The sequence below is a fragment of the Mesoplodon densirostris genome, chromosome 14 (genome assembly GCF_025265405.1).
Source record: "Mesoplodon densirostris isolate mMesDen1 chromosome 14, mMesDen1 primary haplotype, whole genome shotgun sequence".
In the NCBI taxonomy this organism is placed as follows: Eukaryota; Metazoa; Chordata; class Mammalia; order Artiodactyla; family Ziphiidae; genus Mesoplodon; species Mesoplodon densirostris.
Window position 1 is genome coordinate 51,865,619 of NC_082674.1, and position 17,441 is coordinate 51,883,059.

The following is a 17,441-nucleotide window of genomic DNA, read 5'->3' on the forward strand; positions in this document are numbered from 1 at the left end:
AAGGATGAAAGGTAAGAAAAACCACAGACTTTTGGTCAGAAACTCTGCAAGCCAAATGATAATGGGAAATTTTTTTATAAAGTCCTGAAAGAAAAAAAATTTCTTTACCTAGAATTCTATAAACAGTGACAATTTCTTTCAAAATTGAAGGCAAAACAAACTTTTTATTCAAACAAAAAAAGCTTGAGAAAATTCATCACCAGATCTGCAATATAAACATTTTTAAGGGAAATTCATTAGAAAGAGGAAGAAAAAAGAAGCAAATGGAAAATTTTCTACCTATACATAGGAATAAAGAATGCCAGAGTGGTAAATATAAGGTTAAAGAGGAGATGAGATTAACAGAAAATAATTAGGTAATCAGCTAAAGATTCTAATTGAAATGCGGGCACCATCAGTCTGGATTTTTAAAGATTCAACAATTAAAGAAAGAAAAAAACCCAATATTCTCAAAAAGATATTTCAACTAAGATAATAGGAATACTCTGAGGACACAAAACAGATGTCTGATATTAAAAGCATGACAGCAAAAATGAAAAACTCAAAAGAATTGTAAAATAAAGTTGAGAACATCTCTCAGGAAGTTAACACTCAAAGAAATGAACCATAGGAAAGAAAAGGTAAGTAAATTAGGAATAGTCCAAGAGATGAAACATGTAGATAAAGAATTTAGAGATAAATGATAAAAAACACAGGAAGACTAATTCAAGAAAATTTCCCCAAACTTAAAGATATAACTTGCCAAACTAAAACGGACCTCTAAATATTAAAGTACCATTACAATTGTTGAAAACAGATCCATACTCAGGCCTAGTATTGTAAAATTTCAGAATATGGGGAACAAGAAGATTCATTAAGCTCTAGAAGAGGGAAAAAAACTGGATGTGTAAAAAAATATCAGAAATCTGAATGGCTTCATAATTCTAAACAGCAATAACAGAACCACAAAACACAATGCAGTAATATTTCTAAAATTCTGAAACAAAATTATTTCCAATCTAGAATTCTATACCCAGCCAAATCACCATTTAAAGTATGAGAAATGCATTTTTGATCATTCAAAGAATCACAAACTTTACCCCATATCAACATTCTCTCAAGAAGCTACTGGACAATTGCATTGTATTCCAGCCAAATAAAAAAGTGAACCAATAAAGAAGGTAGGGAATACTGGAAACAGAATAGTCAACATAAGAGAGAGACAAAAAGAATTATGAGGATGATAAAGGAGATCCAACTGCTGTGCATCAGATGTGAAGGATAGTCAATAGGATCAGTGTGACTAGAAAAATGTATTACTGAGGGCCACATGACCAAAATCTCTGCTGCCTTCGTAATACCTTCTCTATCTAAGGAAAGAATGGCAAGTGAACCTGGCCCAGATTCTTATCTGAACCCGGACTGTCTTTACCAGTCATGTTCACTACCAGAATATGACAGTGAAATTTCTACTCTCACCTTCACGTCCTACTGCTTAAATCAGAAGACATTCATATTACCTCACAGAAGAAATTCTATTTTGATCTATTCCTGAGAGCTAAAAAGTGGGTCGTGAAGAGATTAGAAAAAGAAGAGACTCTGTGACTGTATTTCTGTTGGTATTTCAGCATCTTGTCAACATTACAGCACTAAAATATGTCTTCACTGTGCCAAGACCTAAACTTGAGAATTTTCTCACTGATAACCTCAGATGAGGCTTTACACAAATCTTTAGAGAGGGTGAAAGTACATCCTCTTTAGCTTGTGTTCTTCTGCGACCTAACAAGGCCATACTCTCTTTTCCTTAATCCATCAAGTTTGTGCATACTTATCTGTTTCACAGAACTAAATACATTGTTTAGGAATATATACACTGGAGGTAAAACTATAAAGAACACCAAAAAAAGAGTAACAAATCAAGATAATGTTAAGGGGAAGTGGAAAGGATGATATCAGGGAGGGACACACAACTAGCTTCTAATAATGTTCTACTCCTTAATCTGGGAGGGAGGTACATTGGTGATTTTCATTTTATTATTACTCATTTCATATTCTCTTTATGTACAATATATTTCAATGTTAACAAAAACATACTTTTTGATCTCAAAATTCCATACGTAGGTATTTAGCCAACATGCATTAGATAATGTATGTATTAAGGATACTATCTATAATACTATAATATCAAAAGAAAGGAAACAAATGTCCATTAATAGAGAACAGGTAAAATAAATCATGGTACCCACCATATTACAGACAATGCAGATCTTAAAAAGAATGTGGTAACTTTCTATATGTACTAATATGGAATGTTCTCTAAGATAATATTAAGCACAACAAACAAGGGGTCAAGAGTATAAATGGAATGCTACCATTTGTGTTTTAAGTATATAGCTGACCCCTGAACAACAAAGGTCTGAACTGTGCAGACCCATTTATAAGCAGATTTTTTCAGTAGTAAATACTACACTACTACATGATTCTCAGTTGGCTGAGTCTACAGATGCAGAACTATGGATATGGAAGAACTACAGGTATGAAGGGCCAACTACAAGTTATACATGAACTTCTGACTGTGTGGAGGGTTGGTGTCCCTAACCCCCACATTATTCAAGAGTCAACTGTATATATACAAATATTCTTACATTATAATCTTATTATCTCTTGAAAAATACCTAAGAACATTTGCCTCAGGAAAGGGAAATGGGAGATTCAGAGATAGGGGTAGGAAGGAGACTTTTCAACCTCTATTCTTCTAACCAAGAATACTTATTAATTATTCAAAAACAAAATTTAAGATCTGATATACTGGGACTTCCCTGGTGGTGCCGTGGTTAAGAATCTGCCTGCCAATGCAGGGGACATGGGTTCAAGCCCTGGTCTGGGAAGATCCCACATGTCGTGCAGCAACTAAGCCTGTGCGCCACAACTACTGAGCCTGCGCTCTAGAGCCCGCGAGCCACAACTACTGAAGCCTGCACACCTAGAACCCGTGCTCTGCAACAAGAGAAGCCACTGCAATGAGAAGCCCACGCCCCACAACGAAGAGAAGCCCCTGCTTGCCGCAACTAGAGAAAAACGCGAGCACAGCAATGAAAACCCAACACAGCCAAAAATAAATAAATAAATAAATAAATAAATTTTTAAAAAGGATCTGATATACTTTAGAAGACACATACATATACTTTCATCTTAAGCACGGTGTAGCAATATTGTTGGCTCCTTACTAAAAGATGCCAAAGAATTATCACTCTGCACACAAGCAGGTTAAAAGTTCTAAAAAAGAAGCTTTTAAAACTTTAAGGCTTTTTTCCCTAAATATATAGTTAGCCTGTTACAATGTCAGACATTTAAACTGTAACCAACAGCTTTCCTGGTTGTTCCTCTGTTTAGCTCCTATTTTATGTGCTATGGAAAGACACTAAAGATGCACCAGTGGTTTAACAGTAAGGGAAGAATCAAATATACCTATCAGGCCCACATGAAAAATTTCTTAATATGATACTTTTTTGGAAGTAAGGGGAGATGCACAGATGGAGCTTAATGATGTATTGTTTTCATATGCTTCAAAACAACAACAAAATATATCAGAATAGAAAAAAAAATTTATTGGGCAAAATTGGGTACTAGGTAGTGTATGGACACTTAAACTTATTAGTTCCCACAATGCTTATCAAATAACCTCCAAAAGTAGAATTTTTTTGAGAAAAATGAGGACAACTGTTTGCAAATAACATCTTAAAAAAAAATAAAGCTTAACTCCTGTCTAAGAATCAATGGCACCATACCAAGGGTAGGGGAGGGCATGGCGGGGGTGGGGGGAAGGGGTGCGGGGAGGGTCATGAACACGGTTGGTAGTCTTCAAAGAAGTAAAGGTGTGAAGTCGATATATAATAGAACCTAGAAGATATGAAAATTTGAACTGATGGACTTACCAGGAAATTCTCCCTTTCGGCTGCTTTGACCAAACTCCTGAAGCTGAGCTTGTTGATTTATTTGTTCTTTCTGTAAATTTTCATACCAATGAGTTACTTCAGCCCTAAGATCTGCTACCTGGTCACTAGGATACATTTCAATAGTCATCTGAAATATGAGATGCAACCAATTTAAAAATACAAAAAGAACATATATTTGAGCTGGGAAATGTTATCAATTTGGAAACTAAAACTATGTAACTACCTTGTCAGGGAGTCCAGCTGGCTGGCATACAACCCTTAGCGGCAGGGACTGTTTGTCACTCAGTGCTTTCAAATGACTACTAATACCCGTGCCTTCAATTTGCCACTGTCTGAGATGATATGCAAACCTAAAACACACAAAAACCACACATAGGAAGGATATCATTATAAACCATTTTAATGTTACAGAAGTTTTTATTATTTTACAACATGAAAGCACCCACAAAAGGGTCCAGTACATTCCAATTTACTCTACAACATTAAGTTTAAGTTTGGATTCATCATATTGAATCAAACTTAAATGTGTAAATATAGCTAAGAGCTCCTTAAAAATTAGTTTCTAAGAAAAATTACTGAAAAAAAAAAAAAAGACCCATTAGGAACAATTTTTTTTTTTTAAGGGGGGTGGGACGCAGGGGAGTGGCAGAGGCAGGAGGAATTTAAAGAAAACAAACTAATCCGGTAAGTAAATGGCAAGCTGTCATTCCTATTTTCAAAAGAGGAAAAAAGGTATTAGGAAATATTTTTCAAAGACAGAACTGTATTGTAGTAAATATATGTTAACCAGTCTAACAACTTGAGAGCCGATTCCATGACTGCTAAAATCATAAAATGAGTTATAAAGATTAATACTTCAAAGGAAACAGGCATCTAGCATGACACTCACTAAATATTAATTTTCTAACTTATTTTCAGTTGTTGAAGACAGGATCCAAGGTACCTGAATTTAGTTAAGAAAAAATTATCAATGTCTAAAACTAATCAGCAATTCTAAAATAGAAGGAGGGCAAGTAAGGGAATAAATGTACTTGATTTCCTAGAAGTGATCCAATGTCCAGCTTCTACGAGCAAAACAGTAATCTTTTGGGGCCTGATAATTTTTTGTTATTAGGGGTCTATCTGGTGCAATGCAGGATGTTTGGGAGTGTCCTCTACCTACTATATGCCAACAGCACCGCCTTCTCCCTTAAGCTGTGATAATCAAAAATGTCTTTAGGCATTATCTAATGCACCCTGGGAAACAAAATCGTTTCTGGTTGAGACGACTGTTTAAGACGATAACCTTAACTTTTTAAAAAGAATATCCCTTTTTTTTTCTTTTAAAGAATACCCTTTTAAAAAGGCATTTTTACTTACTCTTTTAATATAAGGAATACATAAATACAACAATTACTTTATATTTTCATTTTATAAATGTTAGGCAATTTTAAATTAGTTGTAGCAACGCTTTTAAAAAGACATTTTTATTTACTTTTTAAATATAAGGAATACATAAACACAATAATTACTTTGTATTTTCATTTTATAAATGTTAAGGCAATTTTAAATTAGGAGTAGCATTAAGCACATTAAGCACCTGAAACTGTATAATGACACTACACAAGGATTTGCATGAAAATTCCTAATTTTTAAAACTAGCTCTTAGCTTTTGAATATTCATTTGTTTCCTAGTTTCTTTACTTGCCATCCACAAAATAGTATTTATATAAATTATTTAACACCAACATTAACTTTTAGAGTAAAACATAAACAAATACAAAGACTTCTATCAAGGATACTATAATCAATTTTTTTGAGTTAGAAAAAAGTTGGTACATGTGAGAAGGAATTTTTGAACTGAAATTCATTAAACTTATAAAACGTACCATTGAATCTTAGCAAACAATTTGTTTTTAAAGACCTTTAAAATAAGTGCTTATTTAAAAACCATTAGTAACACTGTATGAGGACTAGAGGCTTGAATCAAAAGGACCTTTTTGGTTTGTTTGTAGGCCCTGCAGCATAGAGAAAATTTTAGAAGAATACCTATCGTATCATTAAGAGTAAATATCTCTGATAGGAAAAGATAGAGACTTTGATTTTCTTTAGTATTATCTTAGTGTAATATCTGAATTTTATGAGTATGTATGAATTTTTTATTAATTTGAATAAAACATATCACCATATTTGCTTTTTTATTTTTAGTTTTTAAAGTGGTCAAAATTATGAGGCAGGGCTTCCCTGGTGGCGCAGTGGTTGAGAGTCCGCCTGCCGATGCAGGGGACACGGGTTCATGCCCCAGTCCAGGAAGATCCCACATGCCGCGGAGCGGCTGGGTCCGTGAGCCATGGCCGCTGAGCCTGCGCGTCGGGAGCCTGTGCTCCACAATGGGAGGGGCCACAACAGTGAGAGGCCCGCATACCGCAAAAAAAAAAAAAAATTATGAGGCAGTGTGAAGTTTCTGTGCGAAAACCTCTAGCGTTCCCTTACACATTCTTTAAAAACACAAGGAATTAAGTAGAATTTCCACAAATAATAATCATAATCAAAATAAAGAATTTTGCGATGCCTAAATGTTTTAAAGCATGGAGCCATGTTATTTATAAGGAATGTGTAGAAAATCTTTATTCAGTATTCCCTGATATTTTAAACAAAATGTCAATATATACAAATTGTATAAGTTTTTCATTATCAAACTGAGCTCTGAAGTTGAAAGAAGTTATTAATTTTAACAATTTTTTTCAACAGTTCTTTGTACTTTTACATTTACTCATGATTTTTAACAAACAGAATTTCTTAATTAAAACTATCTACTCACCTTTCAATTCAGTCGATATATTCATAAATGTTAATTTGCTTTATTTCTGTATTACACAGGGTATGTCTAAATTAATTATACAGATATTCATTAACACAGAATTTTTTGATCATGTTTCCATGGTAAATGGAAATTCAAAATTAAAATACTGTCTCCTAGTCCAGGAAGAAAAAAAAACAGCAAATGAAACAAATGACTCAACTTGATTCAACTATGAGAGATTATTTGATGTTCTTGGTGAGGGTTTTAGTGAAACTTGTTTTGGTAGTGGTGTTCTGCCATTTCAATCATAGTAATACTTTCTCAGAGATGGAATTCTGTCTAGAGATTCTTATTCATGCATATCTTCTCAGTCTTATGATTTTTAAAGCTCTGCAGTATTTACCAGGAACCTATATTGCCTATTCCACAGCAAAAACATATGATGAATAAAAATTACTTCCATTACTAACCCTTCACTTTTGGTACGTTATGCTTTCTACCTGCCCCCAAGAAAACCTTTAGTTTAATTTTAAGAATATTTTGGACATATCAGCATTAAAAAAAAAGCCTAAAATTCATTCTAATAATGTGGTATTAAAAAATTACCTTCTCCTAAATGCTTCCAGATGTGTCTTCAGCATAAGGAGTCCTCTTTCTATAACAGTGAGACTTGAGTGTGATTCCTGTTCAAGACTGCTAGAAGCTATCATAAGACTCTCCATACACTTACTAATAAATTCTTGCTCCTTCTCCAAACCCGTTTTACCTGAAAATCAGATGTTTAGATATGTGTATCAATCCTGTATTCTTGCTTAGCTATATTAAAGAAAACAAATTATAGCTAAACAAAAAATACTTACATAAAAAATTACCTATTAGACAATATTTCAAATCACTCACCATTAATATAATAGGAGTTAATATACTGGATAGCGGCTCGACTGACATCCCCAGACTGTGCTCTTAAAGCAATGCCCCAAAATTGGTCCATACCACAAAGCTAAGAAAGAAAAATATGACATCTATAAATGTTATTATTTGTCAAACAATGTAAATTATTAGAAGAGCAGTTACAAATTTAAAAGGCATTCAACATCAAAGAGTTTTAATATCCTATAAAATATTTAAAGTATTTTAAAATAACAGTGTTATTAACTAATATTTAATAATAATAAGGATAAAAGCCTTGGAAATTTCTTCAGTCACTGAAACATACCTGTACTTGTAAAAATACTTAGTTATAAATCATCTAACTATGTATGTGTATAACGTTTAACTCAAAAGTTGTGACTACATAGTGGGAAAAACTCAAGTCCTCAAAACATGCTACAAAGTAATAACAACACATAATATTAGCATAACATGTTAATGCTTTCATCCAACTTATTCTGAAAAAGTCATTGCTTTCAGGTATTCACAGAAAATTAAAAAGATTCGCTAACCGAAGTTGACATTTAAATTTATGACATTAACCATGAGATGAAAAGAAGTTTTCACTGAAAATTACAGAAAAAGTGGAGAGCGAAAGTTCTCAAAAGTTGAGCAGGGTGAAGAAAGATAACCTTCTGATAGGGGACAGAACACCTTTAGTGTTCATATCATCTACTTAAAAAGCAGTATTATCTCAAAATTAGAGTATGACTACTTAGGTAAATCAGATCTGTCTGGTTATCTGAAATAACGAAATTGAAACTTATCACAGTGCTATCAAAGTAAGAGTTAGGACCAAAAAATTAAAAACAAAAACAAACAAACAGAACAGAACACTATTCAAACCAGGAAAGAAGGTAGGAAGATACTATGAAAGCATTCTAAATACAATTAAAATTATTTTTTACCACATAGATTAACATCAGTTTTCTATTACAAACAACTCAACCTCTGAAGAAAATTAATGAAAAATGTTAGTGGATACTGCATAAATCAAAGCTATCATTAATAAACAAATGTCCAGTCAGGAAGACTTTCAAATAACAATCTGTGTTAGGTGAGTTTAGGAATAATGCATTCAACAAAATCTTGCAGCCACCCAGCTAGGCAAATGGAACTCAGAACCAGAGATAAGACTAGCAATTTGTGACAGTCTTCAGTTAATGAATTGATCATCATGCCTCATGGTCAGAAATGATTTAGGTGGACTCCATTCCAGAAGAGAAGTTACCAATAGGAATTCTGGAGTTGCCCAAGAGCAATGAAAAGCTTGGCCACAACAAATGGCATGAAAAACAGATTTTAGACAAATCAACCTTTCTACTTAGCAAAATTCTTTACTAATCAAGGAAGTATAATAAGTCATGTTAATTGAGTTAGTTAACATACAATATTACATTAGTTTCAGGTGTACAGCATAGTGATTCAGTATTTTTATACATTATGAAATGATCACTGCAATAAGATCAATTACCATCCAGCACCATACAAAGTTGTTACAGTATTGATTATATTCTCTATGTGTACATTACATCTTCGTGACTTACTTATTTCATAGCTTGAAGTTTGTATCCCAAGTTTTCATTATGTACAACCAAGGTTATCTTTAGTAATGCAAAATTATCAACTTTGCTTTATAAAACTTTTTAAAACTAAAAGATAAAACTTTTTAAAACCTTAGAATAAAAATCTGCATAGTTAGTAAATTCAGTGCTTGGCAGACTATATAATTCAATAATCTAATTCGAGGAACAAAAAAAACAATTCTACAAGCCGACCTAATAAAATGACAAACCTAAATCCATACCTCAGAGTTTGAACCACCATCATAGGCACTGGTAGCCAATCGAGCCAAGTTACAGAGATGCTGAAACAGGTTTAAGCCAGTCATGCTAATCGTTTCAGGTTTTAGCTGGGGCATCTTAAAAAAAAAAAAAAGTTTTTAAGGAAGTTTAGTATGATAATTAAGTTAGCAGATTTCATTTTACTGGATTTAACATAACAGATTTAAGTTAATAAACCTAGTTTTACTAAAAACATTGCAGAAAAAAACGTATCAACTGAGATTTTTAGTGATAATTTAGAAATAGATAATAATTTAATGAAAATTTTATTCATGACGTAAGTGAAACCTGTCTGATACGTGTTTCAATTTTTGAGAGGTACACCGACCCGAACCAAAGGAAATTTTTTAATTTTATTATTTATTGTATACCTACACTACACACATCTATAAGATGTATAGCCACATGTACAGTTCGTATATAAGTTAGAGCTTGAAATTAAGATAACTGAAGGTCTATTTGTAGCTTTGTCTTGGATCTATTAAGTGATTTAGTTTACATTACCAAAACTCATTCATATGTACTCAACTCTGTCACAGAGACTTCCCAGAGAGCCTTTATAATCTCAAATATTAGCATAGGAATAATAAAGTCTATAGCTTTATTATCATAAATGTTTTAAAATTCAAATGAAAAATTATCACCTGAACCAACTGTGGCACCTGATAAATAAAAACAAAAATTGGATAGATGAGTATCTTTAGTATCATGACAGCACTTCCTAAAGCGCCTTCCCAGAAATCTACAAATCTGAACATTGGCTTACATCTGTGGGAAGACTGGCTAAAACCATACCATTTAAGGAAAGACTTGCAGAATACGGCTCTCACACTAGTGGGGTGGGCACCACCCCTGAAAAATTGAACTACAATGTTACTCATGATTTTTTAAAATACACACCAAAAGCCCCCACATTTCTTACTAGTGTTTACCAAGAGTTATTCTAATTACTGTCAGTTTAAGTACTTTAGCTAAGGAACATAACATTTTTGTAAATATAAACTAAGTATTCATTTAGATATAAACACTGTAGAGGACAAAATTAAAGCAAAATCTAAGTGGCAAAAATTATATAAGGACTGCTGAAAAGCAGTATATTTGTCTAGCTTTTTTAAAAGTATATCAAAGAGGAAAAAATGAACATTACAGTTTACATTTCAAGAAAGAAAAAGGAAATATAGAAAAACAACAGAAACAAACTGTCAAGAAATAAAATTACCTTCTCCAGGAAAAGATGTTTGTAGGTTTCCATTCCCATAGCATGTTGATCTTTACTTCGAACTTGATTTAAAAACCAATGGAGTGCATCATCATAACACTCAGAATCTTCTACTAAACAATGCCATAAAATATCAACTTGCTCCAAACTTAACCCTAGATAAAAATTACAAATTTTAAATCCTGGTACGTACAACATTTTCATCCTAATTAAATATACTAGAAGCACCAATATATAGAGAAATATAAAGGAGATATTTCATAGCATTCTATAAAATTTCATAAGAGATTTCATATAATTTAGGCTTTCAAATGTAGTTAAATATACTCCATATATAAATCATCTAAAAAAACATGACTTATGTAAGTACCCTAGAAGAGTCATTTGTTCTGGAAAATCATTTTCCCTAAAATATGAACATATCATTGTATTACAGCAAACATGATTAAAGGGAAGTAATTCCCAAAGTCCAGTTAGTTCTAAGGTTTAAGGGTTAAGAATAGAGCGGATACCATGTCATGTTCAAAGCTCATTCTATGCACATAGGAGATAAAGAATAAATGCCAATAAGCATTATTTTTGAAAACTATGAAAAAAGGGATCCTTATGATTAATAAAACAAAAGGGAACTGAGTGCCTAAAACAGAACAGCAACACATCAGGGGATACAGTTAGCTGAGAAGCCAATGTAATGAGACAAAATCTGTATACTACTTTGACCCAAGTATTAGATAAGTCCAAAGTGTGGCAGAAGGAATCAGAAGAACTATTCAGAATCAAAGAGAAGGCATTAGGGCAATCACAAGTCTGAATATGGATAAGTGAGACAATCCAAAAGGGTAGAATAAAAGCGTAACAGGGGATTTCTAAAGTATATCATAAGGGATTCTAGAGCCTAGGCTTATTCCCCAGAATCAGAAGGCATGTGAAAAGATGATAGAATCGTAAGAACTGCCAGCCCCCCCAAAAAATAGGTGAGATTCAGAATATGAAAAGCACCTCAGAAAGTATTTCATAAGATGTTATGGAAAAACCTGAACAGAACTTTTGGGCCAACCCAATATTTACCTAGTAGCAATATCAGTCTAAAGAGTTTAATCAGAAAAATATATCCAATCAGTTTCTCACAAAAAGAGTTAATGTATGGACTACTTGTTCTAAGAAGAATTTGTACCCCTGGGAACCAACATAAAAAAACTAGAAATAACCTTTAGTGTATATTATAACTTAAACACATTAAGTAATTAAGAAGAGAGTTAAATGAAGATAGGTAAAAATAGGTAAGAATCTTAAAAAAAAAGCATCCAGGTTAATTATAGTAAAAAAAACCGAAGTGTATTCATAAATGGCTAAATCACCAATTCACATTCAATAGGCAATGTATAAGCTGCCGTTATTGTTTTAAGTTTTTAAAGGAATACAGTTATTGGTATATTAAAAACCTGTATTAACTTATCAAATATAACTTTGGAGTAACCATATTATACCTGAAAGGAACTGTGCCAGTTAGAGAAGTACAAATATGATGCAGGATAAGCGAAGTTTTCAGTATGATTCTATATGTACAGTAGCTATTGAAAGCCCATACATACTGTGTATGAATACATACTGTGTTCACTGGAATGGGAGCAGCAAAATAAATAACTCATTACTCAAATACTGAAAAGAGTGATTAACATTTTCCAATAAAAATCTATACTCAACAAACATGAAACTTAATGGTCATATGAAATTATTTATGCTGACAATATTTGTTTTGAATTGACTTCTCCATGTATTAAATTTAAAAAAATATTTTATATTATTTGTTTCTTGTATATTAGGAGTCATAATGGGTGTAATAAATGACCTAGTAATATGAAACAGAAGTTTCCTATCAAAAACAGGTGCCTTCATTTTGATATCTATTGGTATCACAATGTTAGTGACATTTATTACAAACAGCTTGACTTAAAGAAGAAATTATAGACTTAAGCAGTAAAATAAATGCATGGCATATCTCAAGCATATATGGACTTAAGAGTCATGAATACATCTCTCAGGCTAGCAAAACGCTCACCAGTTTGATTATATTAACCACAGCTAAAGAAAGAATGCCCTTCTAACAAATGAGGTTTGTTGACAGGGACACACAGAAAAAGAAGTGTGTGGAGCGTGAAAGAAAACAGTCAGTCTAGCAAGAGGAAAGGAGCTCTGGCCAAAAGAAATCAAGCTTCCTCCTTTCTTGTGAGAATATCTAGCATGTGGATTTGGAAATGGTCCACACTCTCAATATACCAGACCAATCTCTCTGTTTTTTTTTTTTTTTTAAGATTAACTGTTAATGAAATTGAGTTTTGAGATTCATCTAAATAAAACTAGGGTCTCTAAGTCTCTATCACTTATGAAGCCAACCAATTTTGGATAAGATCAGCCCTGATAATAATATGCAGACAGTGGCTGTTTCCAACCGGAGTGAAAGGAATATCCTATAACCAAAGGTAATAAAAAATACAGTCACTCTAACATGATACGTTCTCCTATCCCAAATATTTTGTTCCTGAAATGAGTCATTTATTCATTAAGAAACTGGCACTTTCAGAGCCTGAAACAAGAATGTGTCAGTGGCGAGTTCCCATTGCCATACATACTGAGAGGACATTCAGTACTGAGAATAATTTGATCACCACAGAAGTCTAAAGGCATGAGTACATTTAACTGGGCTATTTCAAGAGCCAAGGAAGATCTAAACACTGATTAAAATACTGATTTAAAAACTTACTGAAATGATCAGGTGATCCCAGAGTTGAAAACACGCAAGTTAAGAACTGAAGCCGCACCTGAACTTCGGCACTATGGCTGTACCTGTATTTAAAAAGTCATTAAAATAATTAACTGAGAGATCCTATTTCTCAATTATTTTTAAAGATTTAATGGTCCTAATCTTAAATTATATGAAATAAGCAAAATTCCATTTAATAACATTCATAATTATTAAATATTTAAATTATATCTTTGGTTATACACACAAAAAATGGCCACAAAGCCAAATGTTACATATGAGATTTATGTTATTTAATATTATAAAAATCTGCAAATTATTAGAACACATACTTTCAAATTAGATAAGTAGATAAGAACTCAACAGTGGAACAAAAGAAATGTCATTTTAAAATTATGCAGTATGTACATAAATTAGAATAGCTAATAAAAAACATTTGCATCTAGAAATTGCATGTTTCATTATCATTGTCCCTCCAGGGATAATACTATACTCTTTTACCAAGAAATGTTAATAAAATATCATTTCCATAAATCTAATTCATAAAGAAAACAGTGGATACAAAATGAGCATTTTTGAATGTTATTTCAAATCTAAGTAATTGTAATTCATGTGTACAAAATTCAATGGATAATTTAAGAGTTGCTTTGAAAGCCTGTTAAGTAGGTGATTTCACATGGTTCTCTGGGAATTCAGTTTGTAGGCATTTGCAAAGGTACAGCATTTTAAGAAGCAAGTGTTGGTCTGTGGTGGAAGAAGGGTAGGAGATGGGTCTAAAGAGGTAAGCAGGGGCCAAATCACGGCCAGCATGAATGTCAGAGGAGTTTGATACTGTTCTGGACACATAAGGAAGTCACTGAAGGGTGTTGGGGAAAGAAAGGTAGTAATGATCAGGTTTGCATTTTAGGATTCCTTTAGCAACTCCATGAACTGCATACTGAACTGTGACTGTGGTATCACAATATTCTAGTTCCCACAAGCACCTGAGTACCCAATCAATGAGACTAAATCAATCATGAGTTCTTATCTCGATGTTACAAATCAAAAGGCTGGCTGTGGAGGAACTGCCCAAATTACCTTGCCAACAAAAGGCAGCAGCCAGTCTGGGCCATGATCTATATCTCAGTTTGCAGAGAGTCATAGAGCCTCTTAAATCAATTTCTTAACATCTTTAAGTAAGTGCAAAATTCTAAAAGTTTCCTAAAGTTAGCTGGTTTCAAAAATTACACTAGATTCGGCACTGAAGTTTCAAGTTAAGGTTTCCTAAAGGTTGAGTTTGCTGGATATATCTTTGCTTCTCTTTACTGTCTCATGTTAACGTTGGAAAAGAAAAGATGAACTTTTGCTTCGTCACTGTTGCAGTGCCCTTCATGAAGATGAAAGTACTTACGGCAAGGTGGCTGGGAACTGGGGGTGGGGGGTGGGGGTGGAACTCACAGACTAGAACACTATTCAGATAAAATTCAAGGCCTGCTCTTAATAGTTTTCATCCTTTTACTAAAAGGACAGAGATTTTTGTAGCAGAGACCTTGGAGTACAGGTTCAAACATGAGATCTATCATACATCATATGCCCTAAGTATCGGGAACGTTGGTCACAGACATAAAAGGGGAATGATGTCTTCTTGTCCTTTACAAAGTGCCTTTATTTCCTGAATACTTCCTTCCCCTATACTTGCATCTCAGAGTAAGGGACCTATAACCCTAGAAGGCATAGATCCAGTCCCTTTGTCCTCTCTTCTTCGGCTTCCACAGTAGTGCCATTGGCTCCACACTTCAAAGGACTCTGCCTGCTCTGTCAGGATCCCATTGATTGCTGAAATCACCAACCAGGAAATTTCTTGGGATGTAAATCAACAAAAGTGTTATCAATACTGATAAACTCTCGTGGGCTTGTCCATGGCTCCTGACATTACAGAAAATATAGGACAAAAATAATCTCCCCACGGGCATGAAACTTTAGTGACAAGCTGACACCTTAAAAAAAATCTTTCGGGCTTCCCTGGTGGCGCAGTGGTTGAGAGTCTGCCTGCCGATGTAGGGGACGCGGGTTCATGCCCCGGTCCGGGAAGATCCCACATGCCGCAGAGCGGCTGGGCCCGTGAGCCATGGCCGCTGGGCCTGCGCGTCCGGAGCCTGTGCTCCGCAACAGGAGAGGCCGCAGCGGTGAGAGGCCCGCGTACCGCAAAAAAAAAAAAAAAAAAAAAAAAATCTTTCACTTGATAGTCTCAATGTTAACACAGGATTTTCTCTAGCAGCAAGTGGATTCAAGAAATATGAAACTTGTCCATTTATGAAATTAAATGTTATCTTTAATGCCACAAGAATCTTTTTGTCCTACGTGAAAATCTTAGAACTTGCCTACTATAATCGCCACTGAACAAATGCAAAGTAATGTGCCACAAACTCATGAAATCAGTATGCTTTAACAAAGAGCAGCAAATGTACAACTGTGTTTTTAGCCTGAAGAATCAAGGAAATTTTAACAAAATAGTCTGGACAGCTCTCTGTTCTAAGATTTTATTCTCCTAAAATGTCAGAAAACAAGGCAGACTGGAGGACTGGAAGGATACTCTGGTGTACCCTAGAAAAGTATAAAACTCATCTCCAAAGAGCACGACATTTTTTTCACCACAGAAACAATGCTTCTTTAAATTTAAAAAAAAAGAAGGAATGCTTCTGTGAAGCTCTGCCTCTGCCTCCACTAACAAAGTGAGCAACTTCCCTGCTGTCGATGCTGTCAACAACCAAGTCTCAGATCTCTGTACATTTTTTGACACTGAATGTTGGACTTTCTCTTTTTGAGCATGACTCATCTATGTCTTCCATGCTCCTCTCTTAAGTTCCCATCCCTGCTCTTCAAGCCCACAGGCTGTGGCTCTTTTGGGAGCTTTTCTGCAACTTAAGTGTTTATTTCTCTGTTGACGTGTAATTTGAATTCTGCCTCCTAATAATGCTGGTCAGTGTGGTTTTATTCCTGTTCCCTGCTGATCTTAAGGCTTTTAGAGAGAATGTATGGAGATACAGAATCAGAAGACTTTAATCCTCCCCACTGCTTGAAGAAGAATAATTAAAGGAGAAGAGACTCTGAAGAACACTTAGAATTTTAAAAGGATTTAAAAAGAATGCATCTTGTATACAGGTAACTTTGTAAGCCAAGCTGTGGAACAGAGAAAATTTAAGGAAACATCTCAGAAATAATTTGACAGGCTTGAAGAATAGAACGTCTAAAAAAATCACTGAACAATAAAACAGGAAAGGTTAGTTGAGTTTAGATTTTTGAGAGCCCAGAATACTAGACTGAATAAAGTAGAATTTATTTTTTATGCAGTAGACAATCTAAATGGGGGTAGGAGGCAAGTTTCTTGTTTATTTTATACCATAGTTTGTTTTAGCCAAGTAACTACAATTTATACATAACCTACTATGTGCCAGATACAGCTTACTAAATTATTGCATTTAATTCTTAAAAAAAACTCATGAGTTCCCTGGTGGTTCAGTGGTTAAGAATCCGCCTGCCAATGAAGGGGACACGGGTTCGAGCCCTGGTCTGGGAAGATCCCACATGCCCCGGAGCAACGAAGCCCGTGTGCAACAACTACTGAGCCTGAGCTCTGGAGCCCATGAGCCACAAGTACTGAGCCCACGTGCCAAAACTACTGAAGCCCATGCACCTAGAGCCCGTGCTCCACAACAACAGAAGCCACCTCATTGAGAAGCCTGCACACCACAAGGAAGAGTAGCCCCCGCTCACTGCAACTAGAGGAAGCCTGCGCACAACAACGAAGACCCAACACAGCCAAAAATAAATTAATTAATTAAAAAAAATAAAAACAAACAGGAAAAAACTCATGAGGTAAGTAATGGGGATTTATTACAGTGGTAAGTAACTGAAATAAGGTCAAAACAATAGATTCATAATCTAAACGCAGGTCTGTATGATTCTCAAGCCCATGTGCTTTCTACCAATA

The 17,441-nt window shown here is 34.3% G+C and overlaps 1 protein-coding gene across 4 annotated transcripts in view; it reads right to left on the reverse strand.

Annotated features, from left to right (window-relative positions):
- USP34 (ubiquitin specific peptidase 34) overlaps positions 1-17,441 on the reverse strand; it is a 243,180-nt gene that overhangs the window by 99,437 nt on the left and 126,302 nt on the right. For all 4 annotated transcript variants that reach the window (XM_060117859.1, XM_060117860.1, XM_060117858.1 and 1 more), the window contains 7 exons: positions 13,472-13,554; positions 10,711-10,865; positions 9,455-9,568; positions 7,618-7,717; positions 7,324-7,483; positions 4,159-4,285; positions 3,915-4,062 (listed from right to left, as the gene is read on the reverse strand). In XM_060117859.1, coding sequence (XP_059973842.1) covers positions 3,915-4,062; positions 4,159-4,285; positions 7,324-7,483; positions 7,618-7,717; positions 9,455-9,568; positions 10,711-10,865; positions 13,472-13,554 — 887 coding nt within the window. The remainder of the gene's footprint in view (positions 1-3,914; positions 4,063-4,158; positions 4,286-7,323; positions 7,484-7,617; positions 7,718-9,454; positions 9,569-10,710; positions 10,866-13,471; positions 13,555-17,441) is intronic.